The sequence below is a fragment of the Nuphar pumila genome, chromosome 11, assembly GCF_984573655.1.
Source record: "Nuphar pumila chromosome 11, dmNupPumi1.hap1.1, whole genome shotgun sequence".
Taxonomy (NCBI): domain Eukaryota; kingdom Viridiplantae; phylum Streptophyta; class Magnoliopsida; order Nymphaeales; family Nymphaeaceae; genus Nuphar; species Nuphar pumila.
In genome coordinates this window covers 14,257,531-14,278,324 of record NC_143259.1, presented here as the reverse complement: position 1 = coordinate 14,278,324, position 20,794 = coordinate 14,257,531, and the positions used below count along the sequence as shown (strand labels likewise).

Below are 20,794 nucleotides of genomic sequence, written 5' to 3'. Positions count from 1 at the left end.
AATTATACAATAAAGAGAGAGAGGTAGAGGTTTTCTGTTTTTTATGGGGTCAAGATCTTTGCATCAGAGAAAGATTTTCTGCTTTTACGTGGCCTTTTTTTCATATTTTAGCTCGTCTATCGTAGTTGTCCACGGCATTCAAAACTGTGGATTCTTGGCATAGAGCACCATCTAGAATTAATTAAATATGTAGGATTATTTAACGGAGGAAATCATCTCAACATCTCCACACATTGCATCATTTGCTAAAAAAAACGAAAATGCAAATAAAACTTTTGGAATTTAGAGAAAGAAAATTTTTATTGAAAAGATACAATCATGGTGAAAAAACTAATTAGGAGGTAAGTCATTCCCCATAATCATTCAAAATAAGATCAAACACATTACACAAACACCTGTGCCTGAACTCTTATCCGGATATGCTCAGGTCCAAATTCAGATCATGCCCAAGAAAATAAACACAAGAAGCAGGAATGAATCACCTAAGAGGGCATCTGGATCTTTAATTCTACCCCTTCTTGTTCAAAGATAATAATTGCCTGCCTTCTATGAACTAAACTTTTGCCTTCATACTTTTGAATACAAGATGGTGCTTTTTTTTTTAGCCAAGGAAAACCCCCTGTCATAGTTTGCATATTGGCAGGAATCCAGTTGGTAAAATCCTTGAGGTCCCCTTATTTACCAGGAAGTATACCTACCAAAGGACGTGCCTTGTGGATTTAGAGCTCATGACCATTGTTGTCAGTATCAGTATCGGAAACTGACTTGTATCTTTTGGCCAATGATTCAGGTGTATCAGCTTACACCAATACAAGTGTATCATTCTGAATCGGCCAAAAAAATATTAAAAAATATTACCTGTCAATCGGAACATGACATGTGTTAAAACTATTAAAATAATATTTAAATAATAATTTTAAGCTATTTTATATATGTATTAAAAATAACCAATTCAGGTTATTATCATATCGATTTTCTGGCGATACTATAAGTTTTGGCCGATACACACCAATACTGACAACAGTGCCTACCAGATGAGGGGAGCCCTTATGTGGAAATAGGAGGTTGGTTTTAGCTATTAAGCTTTAAAGGTTCTTAGGGGGATACTAATTATGCTTGGGATAGCATTTGGACAACTAAATTTCAACCACCACATAGTCATTCAAGCTTTTTTTTCACTGTTCACGTTAATTTCAATTATGATAAAATAGTAGTTAGAGGTGGAATCTGCTTAACTTTTTAGAAACTTTAAAAGAATCTTGGTTTGCTTTTCAAAAAACCAAGAAGACCACCTAGCTCATCTTCCTTTACCATAAGTTAGTTAATCCTATTAAAACAATCATTGCCCATAAACATCTCTAAACTTTAGTTGATTTAAAAGTGTACTATTATAAAAACACTATGAGTCATGTTAATCTAATATTTAAAAAATGATTAAATCATTGACCATGTGACTCGGTGACAAAGCAAGACAACTGCAAGTCACAAATTCTTGACTCATTCCAAGTTGCTTATTAATGATAAGTTTATGAAAATGAATCCTTTAGTTCAGTAGATTTGATGAACTGCATCCATTTTGGTGGCTAAAGAACAAAACAACTGCATATTAATGACTTAAAATAAAAAAGTGAGAAAAGAAATTGTGGAATTAACAAATGCAAAACATAAAGAAAAGGAAAAAATTCCAAGAGTCACAGAGAAAAGAATAATTAAGAAAGAGCAACAAAACTAGAAAATGGGCCGGGACAAAAAAAAACAGTTGTTAACACCATATTTGCCACTGAATTATTATTTTTATTATGATTTTTTTGAGATAAGCAAGCCGGGGTTAGGCAGACCCTCACCAGTTATACAACCATACCATGGGGATTTGAACCTGCAACGTCCCAAACACAAGGTGTGGTGCACTCACTGCTCTACCAAACAAGCAGAGCCCCTGTTGGTTTTGCTATTGAATTATATTAATGAGGGGGTGTGGGTATTGATGGGTGAGGTTTTAGGGTTGGAGCTCTCAGACCTATTCCAACCCTAAATTCAGGGTTGACATGATAAGTCAGGTTAAATCAGTACCAGGCTCGACTTGATTTGAACTGCCTCTACTAGGTTCAACTAGACCTGGTTTAGGGGGGGGGGGGGCTAGGAGGTCTGGCTTCAGCTTAAATGTTCTTCAAACAAACCATATCCAGATTAATTGGGAACAAAAGTGATGAGGCTATAACTGGACTTAAATCTGGACCATAAGCACCCAATTCCTAGCACATCTAATAAAAAAACTCTCGACCCAACCACTCTTATCAGATGGTGCTGTAAGTTGGTCAGAAGACTCGGAACACTCAGATGTTTGGCATGCCATAAAGTATCCGAACCGGATCCAACAATGCATAATTGGGAAGAACCCAAACACAATCCATGTAATTTAAATAAAATTATAAAATACTTATAGTCAGAAATACATACAAATTGCCTGGGTTATGTTGGGTAGAGACAGATACCCCCACAAAAATCAGGAAGCAGCATATCAGGTCATGCTGAACATGAGCGTTTTTGCTCATGCTAACATCGTGGCCGTCTGTTTGCATTTTGGATGAATGCCACGTAGTTTTGTGGATTTTTTAGCATTTTCAAAATACAAATCGGACGGCCACGATGTTGGCATGAGCAAAAACGCTCATGTTCAGCATGACCTGATCTGCTTCCCAAAAATCAAAGCTCAAAACCAACCTGAATATTATTTGGGTGGACCTGAGTACTATCCATGCGTTTGGTTGCCTGGCATCTCAGATTCTGGTATGTCCCCTCTTCCAGCCCCCACCATACAGTCGATTTATATTGGTTGACTTCACATTATATGCACTGCTGCATGGTGGGCATGTAGAGACCTGCCTGACAACTAGGGGTGTCAATGGGTCGGGTTTGGTTCGGGCCCAGGTGGAACCAGACCTGATCCTGATTTTTGGGTATGGTATCGGGTCCGGATCAGGGTCTAATCAGATCCACCATAAGAGAAACCATACTCGGACCTGATAAGAACTACGTGAACCAGACTGGGCCATACCCGCTAAAATAAATTTTTTTATCATTTTTACATTGAAAAATTACAAGTATGCAACGTAAGCCTTGATAGTTGAGAGCCTGCAAGTGAAGTTGCACAGATTCCCGTTTTAATTAATATACCATAGTCTTAGTTGTTAGGAACGTGCACTGGCCAGAATTAGAAACCGGGAAAAAAAAATTTTCTGACTATGTTAAAGAAAGAATATGCATCCATGTGTGTTTTCTCTTGATGATGGTAGTGCTAATCTTTTCCCTTAATTTTTTTCACCTTATTGAATTGTGTAAAAACCGCAGAAGAGACGGGTTATTAGTTCGTGGGAGTTGGAGTTCTCTCTTGTGAATATTCAATGAAGATCTGTGTTTTTTCCCTCAAATTCTTCTTTTGTCATTTGTTCTTTGTGAAACCGTGTAACCTACGTTTATGGGGAACCCGGCTCCAATCATCCCTATATCATTCTTTGTGGTCATAACTTTCTATGGGATCTCATTGGTACTAAGTTGTTTTGATCAATCTGGCCCTATCGATGGGTTCACCGCGGTTGATTTAAAAGAAATCAATCTTTTGATAGTGTTCTTTAACAAAAACAAACATGATTTTCAATTTATTTTGGCAGTGTCCTTTAACAAAAAAAATCATGTTTTTATTAGTAGTTATTGATTTTTGAATCAGCAAAAAGTCTGGCACATAAGTCGAATTTTGTCTATTCAGATGCCGATCTTCGCCAAATGGATGATGTAGATCACATACACAGGGTCCAATTTGATGAAAACAACTTGTATCGGTGAGGTCCTAATGACAGGAATAGCGATATGGATGACGGCTGAAACCTAAATGTGGTTATGGGTGCCATGCAAAACACTATGCTTGCTTCACTAAACGGAGGAAAAGAGGGATTGAAAGTGTGTTGTTATAGCCTGGCCACGGAAGGTCGATGCCATGAAGGCCCTCAGAATGATGAAACTAGATGGTACCATCAACTTGATGGCTATCGCCTTCTCTGGTCAGGGAGGCCGCTTCTAGAAGAGCATGTCAGATCTACCATGCACAACCAAAATTTCTTCTGACGATGGGTAGGCGAAAAAATTCTGGCTCCGCCACTGCTCTGAATAAATAAATCGTCCTTCGAGACCATAGCATTGTCCCCGAGACCCGAAGTTTGCCCACCCAACAAAAAAAACTTCTGGCTCAGCCACTGTTCTTGAGCAAAAGGGATTTTTTTCAAGAATGTGTTCCAAATCAACCACTTACAGGTTTAAAAATGAGGGTTCTTTGAATATAGGAAGGATATAAGAAACCATATATATAAAAAAGACTGCAAAAGAGAAATTTGTATTATCTTCCTGCACAGTGTAAGAGGGTTGAAAGGACTGACCGTCCCTCACGATTCTGAGCATACTGGGTTCGCTACGGAGCACCCCCACATTGCAGATTCTTAGACGACTCGTGTTTGTGCTGAGAACTTGAGAGACTTGATGAGACTGAGAATCTCATGATTCAACTCTACCACGTGATATCTAGGTACGTATGTCATGCATCCCTACTCTTCAACGTCAGGAATGTCATAACTTTCCCATTCATTAGAAGCTTGATGTTGACTGTCTTGAATAGATTGGTCTACTTGCTTTTTTTCACATGCGATATTCCCGTTTCTAAAGTTTGGACAAAGAAAAAAGCCAATATGCCCTTTGTCTTTCTCTTATTTTTTCCACTTAACGGACTCTATTACCTCATATCTTACAACGCATCCAAATTCAAATAAATATATCGGCACGATTGATCTCTTAAAATTGCTATTAATTATTTCAAAGTCATGGTTTTGACAAACTAGGAGTCAAAAGTTATACACAACCTTCTAAAATTACTGTGAAGGCATATTTTGTTCTAAAAATAACAGCTTTGTATAACAAAAATGACATGTTTTAAAAAAAAAACTTATAATTTAAAAAAAAAAAAAAAAACACCTAATGTCCAAAATCATAACTTTTCGCATAAAAAACCTTTTCACCCCTCACACCTGAATTTTCTCTAATATGTAAACCTCTTTTCAAATATCTAAATATGTGAATTTTCTCTAGTATTTTTGGATTTCTTTCTAAATATATGAATTTTCTCTTACACATTTGTGAATGATCTCTTGCATGTGCCCCTTATACGATTTTCAGTAAAAGCAGTTTATTGAAAAAAACACACTTCAAAAGCATGATGGGCCTTTAGCTATGCTTCAAAAACCCATATTTGGAGAGAAAATCATAAAATACACTACAACATTCACATATTTTGAGAGAAAATCACATATTTGGAAGGACATTGGCATATTTTCATATTTTGAGAGAAAATTTACAAATGTATGGAAGAAAATTTGCATATTTAAGAGAAATTCCAAAAATAAATAAAAAATCTCATATGTGGATATTTGATAGGGAACTTCACATATTTGAAAGAAATTCACATGTGCCAAGGGTAAAATTATCCTTTTAGAGCTGAAAAGTTGTGATTTTGGATATCGGGTAATTTTTTAAAAATTGTAGGGTTTTCAAGAAACACATCATTTTTGTCCTATTTATTGTTTGGTAAAACAAAAAATCCTTTCACATTAAGTTTGATTGATGATTGTTCCAACCGTATCAAAAAAGTAACCAGTATCCTAGAAATACCACATATGAATGTATCTTAATGAGATTTTTTTTTCTAACGGTGGAAAACTACCTCACGATAGCAGAGGCTCATTAGCATAAGCTATTAAAGTCACCCATATCCACCAGGGAATACATCCAGCTTTGACCTTGCGGGTTTCTAACTCATGACATCCTTCAACTCGGTGGAGCCATCGTGGGCTGTAATGGACTGATGATAGTGAGAATATAATACGGTATGGTCCCCATAACAGTTGCATGTTCTGGATCGAATTAATTAGGATCCAGCATTTATTTTCGGCATGATCTGGACCGATACGTCCATAGGGCTCTACAGAGCCTTCAAGCTATTTTGACATTCAATCATTCCATTTGAGTATTATACACCTTCAATGGGATGCCCTTTTTTCCAGCAACATCAATGGTACCTGATAAAGGATCACCTACACATTTGTATACATTAAAAAAAAGAAGAATATCGATTTGCTCCTCTAAAACTTGTGAAAAGGAAGAATATGTAGCCAGATTTTTGCACGGAGTAGACTTGTAATTTTCCTAAGAATCAGGGCTGAGAAAGAAGATGAGCTATTCATGACTAGATTGTAAGGAGCATGTTGGAACTCGTAAAAATAGGCTTTGTGAGCTGAACAAGCGTTCAGTTCTGCTTGGCTTGGCACAGTTTATGCTCAAGTAGTAATAGATATGTTTTAGATACATTTAAAACCACATATTGTAGTGCAAAACAAGTGGTTGAAATGCTTGCAAACAATAAGTTTAGAATTCAAACCCAACAGATTCCAGATTTTAAACAATTTCTTGTTTTAGAAAACAAGCAACCTCGTGCTTGGCTCTTTTAGCTCAGGCTGCAATGTTGAGTGAATAGGTGAGAGATGCAAGGAGACTACTAAATTTCCCTTCAGAGTTCACCTAAGGCAGGGTGATCTTGGGGGCCCACTCGGGGTTTTCTTCGCTTCAGTGAGGGTTCTTCGTCATAAAAAAAAAAGTTCCCTTCTGAGTTTCTCCAAAAACTGAGGCGTTTTGGGCCTATGTCAGTTCTACGCTTACATGGCCATAGGTTCATCTACGACGGAACAAAGGCTGGTGTAAAAGGGAAGCTTGTAAACTGTTAATAAAACTTTGCAACCAGAAAATATACAAGAGAACTCACAAGGTAAATTGAGTTAAAATTTGATGAAAAAAACACATGACAAAAGTGAGCACAAGTCTACAACTGTTGATGAAGCAAAACCAAGGATAGGAAACCTAAGAACCCCGCTTAGCAATTGACTGTTCCACCAGATACCTGCATGGCAATAAAAGACATGTCAGACAAACAAAATGCATCTAGACCTTGGAATTCTGAAGTCAAATTAGAGTTATGTTGTAGAAATTGTGAAGCAAACTAGTTAAGAAATGTAGCAAAATACTTTGGGTTGGATCACCGTTCTAGAATGGAAAGCATTGAAGATCTTAGCAAGATGTGGGCAACAGCAGCCAAAGCACCAAGTCAGGCAATCAGCCACCGGAGAAGGGAAACAACCAACAATACCAACAACAATAATAAAATACTAATTCATGCATCCCGGAATGATCACCGTTCGAGTATGGGGCTGCACAATACCGTCTGATGTTTGAGCTCAGTCCAACACAATTTGTACCAACCTCAAGCTTGAGCCAGACTAGAATAATCTTGTTAAAGCTCAGCTTGCTGACTGCACCCAAAGCTATAATTATTTTGTTTTACTATTTTAAGGTACACGGAAGGGAGATAGGATTTGAATATGCCTGCAATAAGGGCCCATTACAACAATGTTTTTGAATGTTTCACACAAATATGAATATTTAGTTTATCACATCTTTTAGCATGCATCTCCACAAGCTTATTAAGCTCCAATGGAGTCCAGTGTTGGGATGAAGCTCAGATCCTTTAAAGAAATGAGCTGGAACTCACTCAAGCTTGGGTTGCTTACTAAACAAGCAAACTTGAGTTTAGCCCAAGGTTGCCAGAAAGGGAAATGGAAACCGGAAACATTTTGGGAAACGAGGTTTTTCAGGCGCATGTGAAATGGAAAACAGAAAATGACCAAGTTACAAATCAGGAAACGAACTGAGAAACCAACTGGGAAGCGTTTAAGAAAAAGAAAAGCCTTAATAACATAATAAATTAATGAAACCAAACATGAGAAACATGTATACCCCGAAAGGAAACCACATAGGAAAACATTTTTCCTGTATTATGGAAAATGTGTTTCCTGTAGTATGGAAAATATGTTTCCCATAGAGGTAGGGTGGGAAATGTGTTTCCCAAACGTTTAGGAAACACAGTGTTTCCCGTTTCAGAAACGGATTCCTGGGAAATGTGTTTCCCGTCTTCTCACAGTGTTTCCAGTAACCCTGACTTAGCCAGAGCCTCACAAGAGAGGCAAGGCTCATTAGCTGTTCATGGTCAGGGAATCCTACAGAACAAGACCATAACATAAAAAACGAAAGATAAGAGTTTCTATTTCACGGGTCAGGCTTAAGGGAGAAAAAAAAAAGAGAGAACTCATATCTTACTTGGCAGTGTAAAAGCCTGCAGAGTACCAAGCGTTTAGAAGATCAGAGATCTGAGTATCAGATCTATTGTTCTGCAGACATACTTGCTCACCTGCATCCACAACCCAGGAAAGAGTCACTCCCTTTTTCATGAATCAACACCTCAGAGTTGCACTAGGTAAATACACAAGAGGAAAGGTCATATTTGAGATAACAAACTGATCCACACTTTTCTTACTGCCTCGGTCTAAAATTGTCTCTCAACAGTTTTTCTGAAGCATCGCTATTGACACGTAAACAGGCACAGACACTTCTAAGAAAATTCACATAGAAATTCCTAAATAAAATGGAAATTTTCAAAATGGAACCTAATTTTTTGGCATAATTCAACAAATTAACCAACTTTTGGAAATTTTCAAAAAGGCACCAACAAGTAGGTTCAACTTATAGAAAAGTGAATGAGAAGTTTGATGGAGAAAAAAGTAATTAAGAAATTTTCAAAGGTCATGTTTGAGATTTCATTATAAGTTTGATGTCAAAACTGTCCTTGGGTTCTTTTGATTATTCATACAAAGTTTAGGTGCTTTTTTCAAAATTTTCAATATATAGGTGCATTTTTTGAATTATAATGAAAACTTAGGTGCCACTATGGAAATTACCCAAAATAAAGAGAGACTACTGATGGCTTTTGTTCTGGGTTCAGAGAAGAAAGATTAACTTCCTGAATTATTCATAGATCCAAAACAGAATCAGGACAAAGATGTGACGATACAAATTATTGAGCATACATGAGTTTCATGAAAGTATTGACCTGCTTCCAGGAGGCAATAAATAAAACTAAAGTATACAGAATATTTATATTGTGAAAAATAAGGTACACAGGATGCACATCCAGAACCTTGCACAATATATATATATATATATATATATATATATATATATATATATATATATATATATATATATATATACAAAACAGATAATCAGGACAAGGATGTGACGATACAAATTATTGAGCACACGAGTTTCATGAAAGTATTGACCTGCTTTCAGGAGGCAATAAATGAAACTAAAGCATACAGAACAATTATCTTGTGAAAAATAAGGTACACATGATGCACATCCAGAATATATATATATATATATATATATATATATATATATATATATATATATATATATATATATATGTGCATGTGTGTGCGTGTTTGTGTTTACTAGAGGATAGTGCTATTGAGGGTATAATACCTTTGGTACAAATAGGAAGAAAATCATTCTCTTGACCTGGACCATTCCAGCTGATCCAACATCAGATACCAGAAAATGCTAGTGCATCACAAACGTGATGCACTAAAGTATACATAAACATTTTCTGTGCAGACATGCATGCTACTTCATATATTCTTCATACACACATACATGCACTCCTACAGGAAATCTTCATTTTGGACCTCAGCATCCCATGCTCGTGCTCATGCTCCCACCTCTACCTACTATACTCTATTCTATACATGTCCCCAATAAACTTGGTCCAGCTCAAAGTATTTATAGATGGTATCCTATGTCACAGGGATTCGGCTAGCAGGGTGCCGCACCCGCGTTGACGCGACTCGACGCGGGTGCGGGTGCGGCACCAGGTGCAGTCAACCCGACCCTGGGTGCGTTGACCGCACCCAGGGTCATTTTTATCCAATTTTTTTATTAAAAAAAATTGTTCTGGGGGGCGCTGCCCCCCGTGGACCCCCGCCCGCCGACCGCACAGTGGGGCCCGCACCGGGGGGAGCCCCCGGACCCCCCTTTTTGCAAGGGCAAAAACTCTGAATCAGGCTCTCCCCTGCACAAAGAGGGCGCAGGGAGGGCGCTCGACCCCTCCCCTGCACAAATTTTATATTATATTATATTATATATATATATATATTTGCCTCACCCCCGCCCCCAAGTTTTTTGAAAGTGCCGCACCCATGTGACATAGATGGTATCATATCTTTGTTAAATTATATGTCCATGTATATATATATAAACTGGGTATTTCAGTCATTTCACCCACGTAATAGGTGTCAGCCTATTAGAGGCTTGTCCACTTTTTATTTTAGTTTATTTTCTTTTTTTACATTTTGTACAATATGGCTGTTGGGGCAGCCCAACTTGGAATTTACCATTGGGGCTAGCCTCTGTGACATATTGTGAGATTTCTAAAAAACTCACTGATATATCACAAGAAATTGCCCGAAAGTTTAAAACGGCAATTTCTCGCAAGAATTTCAAACCGTGACAAATATCGCGATATTTATATTTTTAAAAGATAGGTATCCTGAAAACCCCCAAGATTTTTATTCTTAAATGTGTTTTATTCATATTCTCTTATAAAATTTATTATTTATTTATTTATTTATTATTCACAAGTTTTTGCCAAAAAATGCGAGATTTATGAGAAATTTCAAAATATCCCAAGTTTTTTTCCTGCCAAGATTTTGCCATTTTTAACTTTTGTCACTATGGGGCTAGCCCAATGCCTACTTGGGCTGCCCCCTTTCCCTTCTCTTTGTATATAAATAAGGGTTCAAACCCCTTGTAACTTCAATGCTTTTCTAAGCATTTCATTAGTGAAATTATATATTTTGTATGTGTTGTTGTGTGTGCCCATAGTCGCTATTGTACGCATCTGTTATGCCCTTGAGATTGTTCTCACTTTGTATTATCTTTTGGTGAATTAGTGCTTGTGCACTCCTCTTGTATTCGTGTTCATCCTTATTTGGATCCCTTTTGTATTTTAGTTTGTATCAAGTCAACTCTTGGGATTGTGTAAAGCTTCTCCAAATGTTTGTTATTGAAAAGGATGGATCCGCCACAAGCATTGTCCCTCTCCATCCAAATGGGCAAAAAAGAATCCATGACGGTGATTGCCTTCAAGCTAAACGACTCCAACTATTTGGCGTGGGCTGCCAATATGGAGCACCACATTAAGGAAAAGAAATTATAGGGTTACGTGAGTGGTACCACATGTGAACCACAACTCATACTCACTAAAAAGGATGTTGACCTAGTGAAAATTCTCAATGATGAAGAAAGATTGTACTCAAAGAACATTACATCAAGGTAGAAGATTGGGAAGCCGAAAATGCTTAAATTCTTTCTTGGTTCCTTAATAGTATGAAACTCAAAATCGCGGCAAGCATAGTCAAATTCAAAAAGGCAAGTGAGGTTTGGATTTTTCTCAAGTGTATATTCGTTGTTGTTGTATATTCGTGCAAAAAGATTTGGCACGAAAATATTTTTTACAAGAAAAAATTTGAGATATTAAACGAGATAAGAGTGTGAGAGATTACCATAGTATTCTCTCACCTCTTTAGGACGAATTAGCATTTCTTGAGCCTAATGGGGAAGGTCCCGCTATTGAAATGAGGCAAAAGCAACTTACAAAAGATCATTCGTTTTTTTTCTATTCGGGTTAAGACTCGAGTTTGAGCAAGTGAGGTCCAATATATTGCATAGAACCAAAACTACCTCTCTTGATGATGCTATTGGAGAGATATACTACGCCGAGATCCGACTTGGCATGACTAAGGGAAGTGAGGAGGTTCTTACTGTGTCAATACCCAATAACAATGTCAAAGTGTATAAACCTCTTCAATTTTGGAAAAATAACAATGGAAGAGGAACATATAGAGGGGGAAGAAGAGGAGTTATTTGTCATTTTTGCCAAGAAGTGAGACACACCAGACTGGATTGTCCTAAGCTCAAAAGAAAAGTAGCAATCGTTGAAGAAACATCACCCAAAAAAGGTGGTGAAGGTATCATAAAAGGAGAACTTAAGTATTCTATTAAACATCTAACCGAAGCATTTCAACTATTCCTTAAGAACTCCTCCACATTTGCTTTCTCTCCTCTAGGGACGCTTTCTTAAATTTTTTTACTCTGATGTATCTTTTCATGACTCCTTTAGAATCCCTCTTATCTGAATGCACAAAATCCTTTTATAACTCATGTTTCTACGGCCGATAGAACTAATCTAGAAATAAAAAATATTGAAACATTTTCAAACATTTCATAAAAATTTTCACGTACCTAAAGTTAGAGTTGTTCCAAAACTTAATTTAAATATGTTATTCGTCTCTCAAATTTTGGATTATGGGTATAAAATCTCTTTCTCATCAAAAAAATGTTGGGTACAAGATCGTCAATCAAGGAAGCTGATTGGGAAAGGTAGTAGGAGGGAAAACTTTTACTACATGGATCTTCTTCATCTTCCCAAAAAATCATTTTGTATTTTTATCAAGAAAAAATATATTTTTGAATGGCATCAAAGATTAGGTCATCCTAATGTATCTAAGTTATCTCTTTTTTCATTTTTGAAAGACTTGTAATAAAGAGTTTATATGTAACGAATGTATCCTTTGAAAAATGAAGATTTTTTTTGTCCTAGAACTTTTATATCTTCGAAACCTTTTGAACTTGTGCATTCGGATGTATGGGGACCCGTGTCAGTCATATCAAAAGACAAACTCTCTTATTATGTTATATTCATTGATGATTATACTAGGTATAATTGGATCTATTTTCTTAGGCAAAAATCTGATGTATTCTCATGCTTCAAAGAATTTCACAAAATTGTGCAAAACCAATTTCAAACCAATATTGTCATTTTTTATTTGATTCAGGGGGAGAATATTTGTCTAATGATCTTAGTTGTCAAAATTTGCATCTAGCTAAGCGTAGGGCCATCGCCTAAGCTTATGGGTCTAGGCAGTAGGGCCCTGTGTTTTTACCTAGCTGCCTAGGTTGTCCATGCCTAAGCCACAGGGACAATTGTCATATTTTTTAAAAAAATTTTGTCTCTTTTATTTCTTTTTTTTCTTTCTTCCTCCCACTCCAAAGGCTTTCTTTTTTTATTCTCTCCTTTTCTTTTGTTTTTCTTTTTTAGCTTTTTTTTCTTCTTCCTCTTCCTTTCACCGCTACGCTTAGTTGTCAAAGGCGGAGCCTAGGTGCCACCTAAGTGGCCTAGCCGAGGTAGTCTCTCGGTCCGATGCTACACATGTATATGTTTTATGTGTAAATGTATATAATTATATAATATTAACATATCATAAACAATATATTATAAATTTACAATATTATGTGTTTATATTATTATTGATAAAAAAAATTGAGACCTTTTAAATCGCTAAAAAAAATCTTTTAAAAAAATGTGGGGACGCCATCAAAACTTGGAAGTTTGGAAGCACTTCCGCCGGAAAGTGAAGGTTTGTTGCAATTGTTCTAGTAGAACCTCTACGCAAATGAGGAATATTGAAGAAACAGATGTCGGTGGTCTTGCGTTTGTTATTCTCAGTGTCAACGTCCAGATGTCTTCTTTCCTCCCCTGATCATAGAGGTGGGCCTCTATTTATAGGCATTAAGAGATGAGGTTAATTGAGAGAAGTCCTTCTCTGAAGAAAGTTTACTCAGGGAAAATATTCTCTCAGAATCGTGCAAAAGTAATTGGAGATGAAGCAAATGCGTCTCATTTACTCGAACTGATTGGACGGCTAAACATGTTTGTCCATCTGAAAATGGATGGCTAAACATGTTTGGCCGTCCTCTTGAGAGGATAAACCAAATGTTGGATTGGTTGGACGGCTGAATTGAAGTAGCCGTCTGGAAACAAGGCAGGTATTGAACTGCTAAATTGAGATAGTCATCCAAGGTCGGACGGCTAAACTGATATAGTCGTCCAGGGTCAAACAGCTAAACTGCTTTAGCCGTACAACGGATCCTTTGGTCTTCTTGTGCTATCCTCTTTATGAAGTTTAACCTGCAACTTGATTCTTCCAAAGATGTTAGTATTTTTGGCATTTTTGGAAAATTGGGTGTCTACAATTATATATATACATATTTGTGTACTTAATTCATATATAATCTATAAGCGTATGAGTTATCTATTTGACTATTTTTATGTAATATAATTGTTTTACAGTGTTGGACAATATATTATTTGTCTATTGCTTATTGTTGATCAATTTTATGTTGTATACATGTTTGTTATTAATTTTAGTAGTTTGTTTACATATTTTATTTTTTTATTTTTTATTTGGGGTACCGCCTAGGCCTCACCTAGTCTTTTTAGGGGCTCACCGCCTAGGCTTCGCCTAGTGCCTTTGACAACTAAGCTAATGATTTCAAAAATTATTTAAAAGAAAATGAGATTTCACATCAAAAGTCGTGTTCAAATACCCCTCAAAAAAATGACTTAGCCGAGAAAAAACATTGATATATCATTGAAACTATGAGAACTTTGCTTATCTCAAAAAATGTTCCACATTTTTTTTGGCTAAAGGCGCCTTGACTGCGGTATATCTTATCAACCGAATGCCTTCATCCTCTTTACAAAACATATCCCCAATTGAAAAATCATATCAAATTTTTTCAGATTTAAAAATCTTAAGAATCTTTGGATGTAAATGTTTTGTAATTACTGATAAAAGAGACAAATTATCTCCAAGGTCATTGAATGTGTTTTTCTTGGTTATACTAAGAACTAAAAAGGGTATAGATACTATGATAACAAATTATATGTTTAAAGAAATGTTAACTTTCTCAAAAATGAAAATGGTTTTGACTCTGATAAGCCCAAGGATAATTTCGAGTATTCCTTTTTGTTTAACTTATTACCAAAGACATCCGATGAAATTATGCATGATAATAATGATATGCATATTGATGACTCAGGTGCTCCCATAAAGAATAGCCAGAATCGTGATATTCAAACTTATTTCAGAAAAAACTCTTGATCATCCTCCATGTGCACTTGATAGATATTCAAAGAATCAAAATCTAGGAGAATCTAGTAGATCCTTTAGACATCCGAAAAGGTTTGTGTCATATGAGACTTTTTCACCTAGATATAGATCATGTCTTTTGTCTATTCACTCTTTTTTTTAACCCTCAACCTACAATGAGGCTAAAAAAAATTCCCGAATGAATTGATGTCATGAGCATAGAACTAGGCGCCCTTGAAAAAGCCAAAACCCGAAAAATTGAACTATTACCCATAGAGAAAAAGACCATAGGATATAGGTGGGTCTATAAGGTCAAAACAAAAGAGAATGAATTCTTAGAAAGATATAAGGCTAGGTTAGTAGTCAAAAGTTATTCTCGAGAGTATAGAATAGACTATGAAGAGACATTTGCTCCCATAGCTCATATGACTAGTGTTAGGACACTCATTGCCTTAACATCCATTAGAAAGTGGCCAATTTATCAATTTGATGTTAAGAACATTTTTTTGAATGGTGACCTAAATGAGGTAGTGTACATAGATCCTCCCCCCGGTCTTGAGATCGAAAGAGAAAAAGTTTTTCGATTAAGGAAAGCTTTTTATGGGCTTAAGCAAACCCCCAAAGCTTGGTAATGATAGGTTTAGCGATGCTATGTAAAACTTAGGTTATAAATCTTGTTATACTAATTCTGTTTTTTTTGTTAAAGATACAGGTACTGATATTGTCATACTTTTAGTATATGTTGATGATATGATCATCACAAGGAGTGACAAAAAGAGAACTGATGCAATTAAAAATACTCTTTAAAAACATTTTGATATGTCTGACCTTAGTTTTCTAAGATATCATTTAGGTATTGAAGTGACTTATTCACCTAGAGGATATGTGTTGTCCTGCATATATTATTGCCAAATCTGAAATCTCTTACGATAAGAAGGTTGATATGCCAGAAGTTGTAAATGCATAATTAAGATTAGAGGATGAAACTTTGCTTGAAGATCCAACTCCATACCGACAACTGGTTGAATCATTGACCAAATTATCATCACCACACCAGACATCTCTCATGTGGTTCACTCAGCGAGTCAGTTTCAACATGCACCGACTATGGTGCATATGAGTGTTGTTCTACGAATTGTCAAATATATCAAAAATTCTATAACCAAAAGGCTATTTCTATCATCTTCCTCAGTTAATTGCTTATACCGATATTCATTGGGGAGGTAGAGGTTTGTCCTCTTTCATTTTAGTTTTTTTTTTCTTTTTTTCTTTTTTTACATTTTGTACAATATGGCTGTTAGGGCAGCCCAACTTGGAATTGGGCTGCAACCAACGGTCATATTTATGACAATTTGGGGCTAGCCCAATGCCTAGTTGGGCTGCCCCGCTTTCCCTCTCTTTGTATATAAATAAGGGTTCAAACCCCTTGTAACTTCAATGCTTTTCTAAGCATTTCATTAGTGAAATTACATATTTTTTGTGTTGTGTGTGCCCATAGTGGCTATTGTATGCATTTGTTATGCTCTTGAGATTGTTCTTACTTTGTATTATCTTTTGGTGAATTAGTGCTTGTGCACTCTTGTATTTGTGTTGATCCTTGTTGGGATCCCATTTGTATTTCCGCTTGTTTCGTTATAATCTCAATACCTTTAAGTGCAATAATAAAGTTTGTCTACCAAACAACACATATGATGGGCCTGTAATTTCTGGATGGCACCTAGTTCATGGGATGATGCCGAGTTCCACAAACTACACTGCTATTAGAGGAAGTAAAGTGCCAATACAGAGCAATTCCAGAACAGAGAAACCCCGATGTTTAAGATTATCCTAGCGTGAAAGACTAAAGTAACAGGTAGAAGTGTATCTGAATGCATGCAACGTGCATAGATCAATTTCAAAGGATGCCTTACATAAGAAAATAAGAAAATTGCACTTGCAGCAACAATTGATGAATTTTAAACATTTCCTTGCTAAGACATCAGGAAAAATGTACAATGGAACTTAACATACAGTTGAAAACATCATATCCAGCTTTTCTGTTTCATGAACAAGATCCAACACGTTTATTTTTCTATTTCAAATAATAACAGATTAAATGGATATCATTTTGAAACAAATGGAGAGAGCTGGTGCAAGGCTGAAGGGTTGTAAAAACAAAAAGTATAAATCAATACAAGAAAAATTGGTGTGGTACCAGATTTCTATTTCAAAACCCATGGACTAGGTTGTGAAAAAAAAATTATGTCCAACAATAAAATCTACTCACCTTCACAAGGTATACTAGATTCAAAAGCTTTTATCTTCATAGAAGCTAGAGCCTTTTCTGCAGCTGCAATTCCTGTTCTCACAACATTATCATCAGCAGAACATGACTGGTTGATAGGATCCATGGTTGAATCTGAAATAACAGCAGTGGTGCCTGCATTATCAGAACAATGAACACCCATAGAAGATGATGACATAAAGGACTGAGCTGGCATGCATTGACCGACGCAAGGGTAACAATATGACTGTAAGCAAGGATGAGCTGGCTGGTATGAAGAGAGCTGATGATCCTGGGAACTGCAGCAACAAGCATTCCAAGGGAGAGATGAAACACAACCATCACTGGATAGTTGATAATTGCTATGACTTGCTTGATAAATTTGTTGCAAAACCTGCTGTCTTTGTATCTCGAGCTCATTATATTTGCTAATTAGTTGGTTATACTCTGCATCTTGAGGAGTTGAGTAGCCATCAAACTGCCCACTTAATGCAGGATCACTGGATATATATGTATAACTATTATTGATGTTTGATTCGGAACTTTGATTACTTGCATCAAGAGCAGGAATCTCGACAGCTACTCCTAAAGTATCACAGACTGTGGCCATCTCAGTTGAAACATTTGATACATTATTGCTGTTATCATGAAGCTCCATATTCCTTTAGAAAATAAGTCAGAAGGTAAAAGTTAATAATTTGTAACATATAAGAGCATGCTATAACATATGAAAATCTCCAAAACGTGTTACAGCTCTCCCTTGTCAGAGTGCGAATATCATAAACAATGACAATATCCAGGAGCTATAATTAATAAAGGCAAAACATCTGCTGAATGCCCCCTAAAAATGTTGTACAACTTCAAAGAACTCTTATCAGATAAATCAGCAATATGGAAAACAACATTTTAATTAAAATTCTAAAGCCCCATGATATCAAATTAACATAATATGTGCACAGTTTTATATTTTTTGTATACTACTACTACCTTATATATGTCAGTTTCAATGTACTTCTCATCATAGACATGAAAAAGATTGTAGGCATGAATGTTATAAAATTCAAGCATCTTCAACATTACTTGTAAATTGTAACAGTGTGCATTGTATGTCATGAGTTAGATATGCACTATTTGGTCCAACTTCCAGAACCACACCACTGAACAAGGAAACACAACTCCTGCAGCCATTCCCAGAACATATCAAAACATAGTCGTTGAATTAAGAAAATTAATCAAGGTCCTTAGACTATTACCCATGTCACAAAGACAAGGATATAGACTTGGACACAACATAGAGACACAAATTCAAAAAATTAAAAGGAAAAATGAGAACAAACAAATATTCATTTCCATGGTTAGAATATTTAAATGCAAATCCAAACTCCAACCAGGTTTGCACCTTACTCCACAAAAAATAGAAACCAAAAGCAAAAATAATTCATGTCCTCTAGCTTTCTCGTGAAAAAGCACATTTTAGTAAATATAGATGTACTTAAAAATTTTACATGAAAATAATTAGTAATGCATGCTTGTCTAGGTTTCCAAGGGAAATTCTCTATTAAGAGACCCTTCTTCTACCCTGAGAGAGAGAGAGAGAGTCTCACTGCTCACTGCAAGGTTCTCATGACTCACGAGTGCTATTAATCTCTTTGTAGATTGGTACAAAAGTTTGACAAACTCTGCTACTACCTTGCAGGGGCTGCCTACAAGTGCCAAAATAAAAAAAAAAAGCAAAAAAATGGTATCACATCACAGTTACCAAAATTACCAATTTTCAGAAGTCTAAAAAAGGGCTGAAAATGGATTGAATATAGTATCCGATTCAATCTGGCATGCAATTTCCAGATCTTACAACAATCTTGGAAAAGCTTATATATATTACCTATGGCAAAAAATGCTAGAAAGTCATGCGTGCATTCACTTCCTTTTCACATGCTATGTCTCACATGCTAGAAATCACTTGTTCCTATAACCCACACTCAGCAATATTTTCTTTGCAGTAGTCTTACTCAAGTTCAACAGTCTTGGCATAACAAACTCTAAACTGGACCATCAAGGAAACTACAGAGCACATATCTACATAGCATATCCATTGAACAAAGATTTTCATTGATGCAGATGGAATCGATTTATAACTCGAACTGCACGACTGACCTTGACTCATCAACAGGAATAACTTCCCTATCATTGGTATCATTTTCAACTTTTCCTCCACCATTAGGTTTTCTTTGACAGATCCCATGCATCACCTGTAAAACATGGAGACTTCAAGAAGTTTATATATGCCAACAGAGAACAAAAAGCACTAGTTGCGTGATCATCATTTTCACTCATGTATCCACACCTTCACAAACAAATCGATAGCTCTGCCAACTAATTTTAATAGAAGAAAAGTACCTCAGTCCATCAAGTAATGAACAAAAGATTTTAAACACATAACCTAATCACAGCACAGCGACCGTAGAAATAATGCATTAATGCATTGCATTGAATAGGTTTGTAGCGTTTCAAAAGCCAAAGCAGCATATCTGCATGACCCTGATTGCACAAAACCCATTGAAGATAAATAGAAAATGACCCAAGAATATCCGAATCGCTACCACTGACGAAACATCTAACTAAAATTCAATCAAAAATCAAGTTAAAACTCATACACTGCGACAAGCCAGAAGCAATCGACAGCCTGAAGGAGTAAAGAAAAGCCGAAATCGCGGAAACTCTAGAAAAACCAAGAAAAAGAAGAAGGAAAGGAAGATCGCGATAGAAACCACAAAATCCTAACTAGGGCAGAGAGAAGGAGGAGGACCTTGTATTTGGTAATGGCGTCGTCGAAGGCGCGGATGAGAGCAGAATCATCCCAGATGATAGACTCCGTCCCCATCGATTCCCAACCCCAAAGTCGAGATCGTGATCGGAAAACCTAAACCCGAACCCTAACCCTAATTCTTCTTCCCAAACAAGATCGGTAGAAAAAACCTAATTATTCAAAGCAGAGGAAATCTTCCCGGCTCCCTTTTGCCTCTCTCTCTCTCTCTCTCTCTTTGTTACAATAGCAACACCCAGCCAAGGGCTGCAAATGGATCGGATATCTGATCCGAGTCCGAATATTATTTCCGGATTTGGATCTTTTAAGTAAAATCCATATGTGCATTTTGGATCGGATTCGAATCTGCTCAAATAGGATTACTTTTTTAAAATTCGGATCTGAATTGGGATCCTTAGGCAATCATTGTGGTGTAAGTCCTTAGGCAACCATCATGTTCAAACGGGATTATTGCTCATCATCATAGACCTGAATTGGGATCCAAATTTTAGGAAAGAAAACTAAATTTGGACCCGAACCAGATCAGACAGGGTGGATTTGAATTCCCAATCCAAATTTTGTATGGCAAAAGTGAATCCAATAAAAAAAGGGTTGGAAACAAGAATTTTACGTGTAAAATAGATCAAAGATTCATATCTGGACGTAAATCTAACATAAATATCGATCGAAACCTGAAAAAAATAACAATCATATTAGTCCAAATTCCATCCAAACGCACATTCTGGATCT

General features: G+C 36.3%; 1 protein-coding gene across 1 annotated transcript; it reads right to left on the bottom strand.

Moving 5' to 3' along the window:
• Nucleotides 1-6,792: 6,792 nt before the first annotated feature.
• Nucleotides 6,793-20,289, bottom strand: LOC149822063 (uncharacterized). The gene is made up of 5 exons (XM_089980651.1): nucleotides 20,048-20,289; nucleotides 19,396-19,490; nucleotides 17,245-17,903; nucleotides 8,245-8,335; nucleotides 6,793-6,991 (listed from the first exon to the last, which is right to left on the bottom strand). Exons 1-5 carry the CDS (start codon nucleotides 20,120-20,122, stop codon nucleotides 6,952-6,954), a joined length of 960 nt encoding a protein of 319 aa, XP_089836777.1. The 5' UTR covers nucleotides 20,123-20,289; the 3' UTR covers nucleotides 6,793-6,951.
• Between the last annotated feature and the right edge of the window lie 505 nt (nucleotides 20,290-20,794).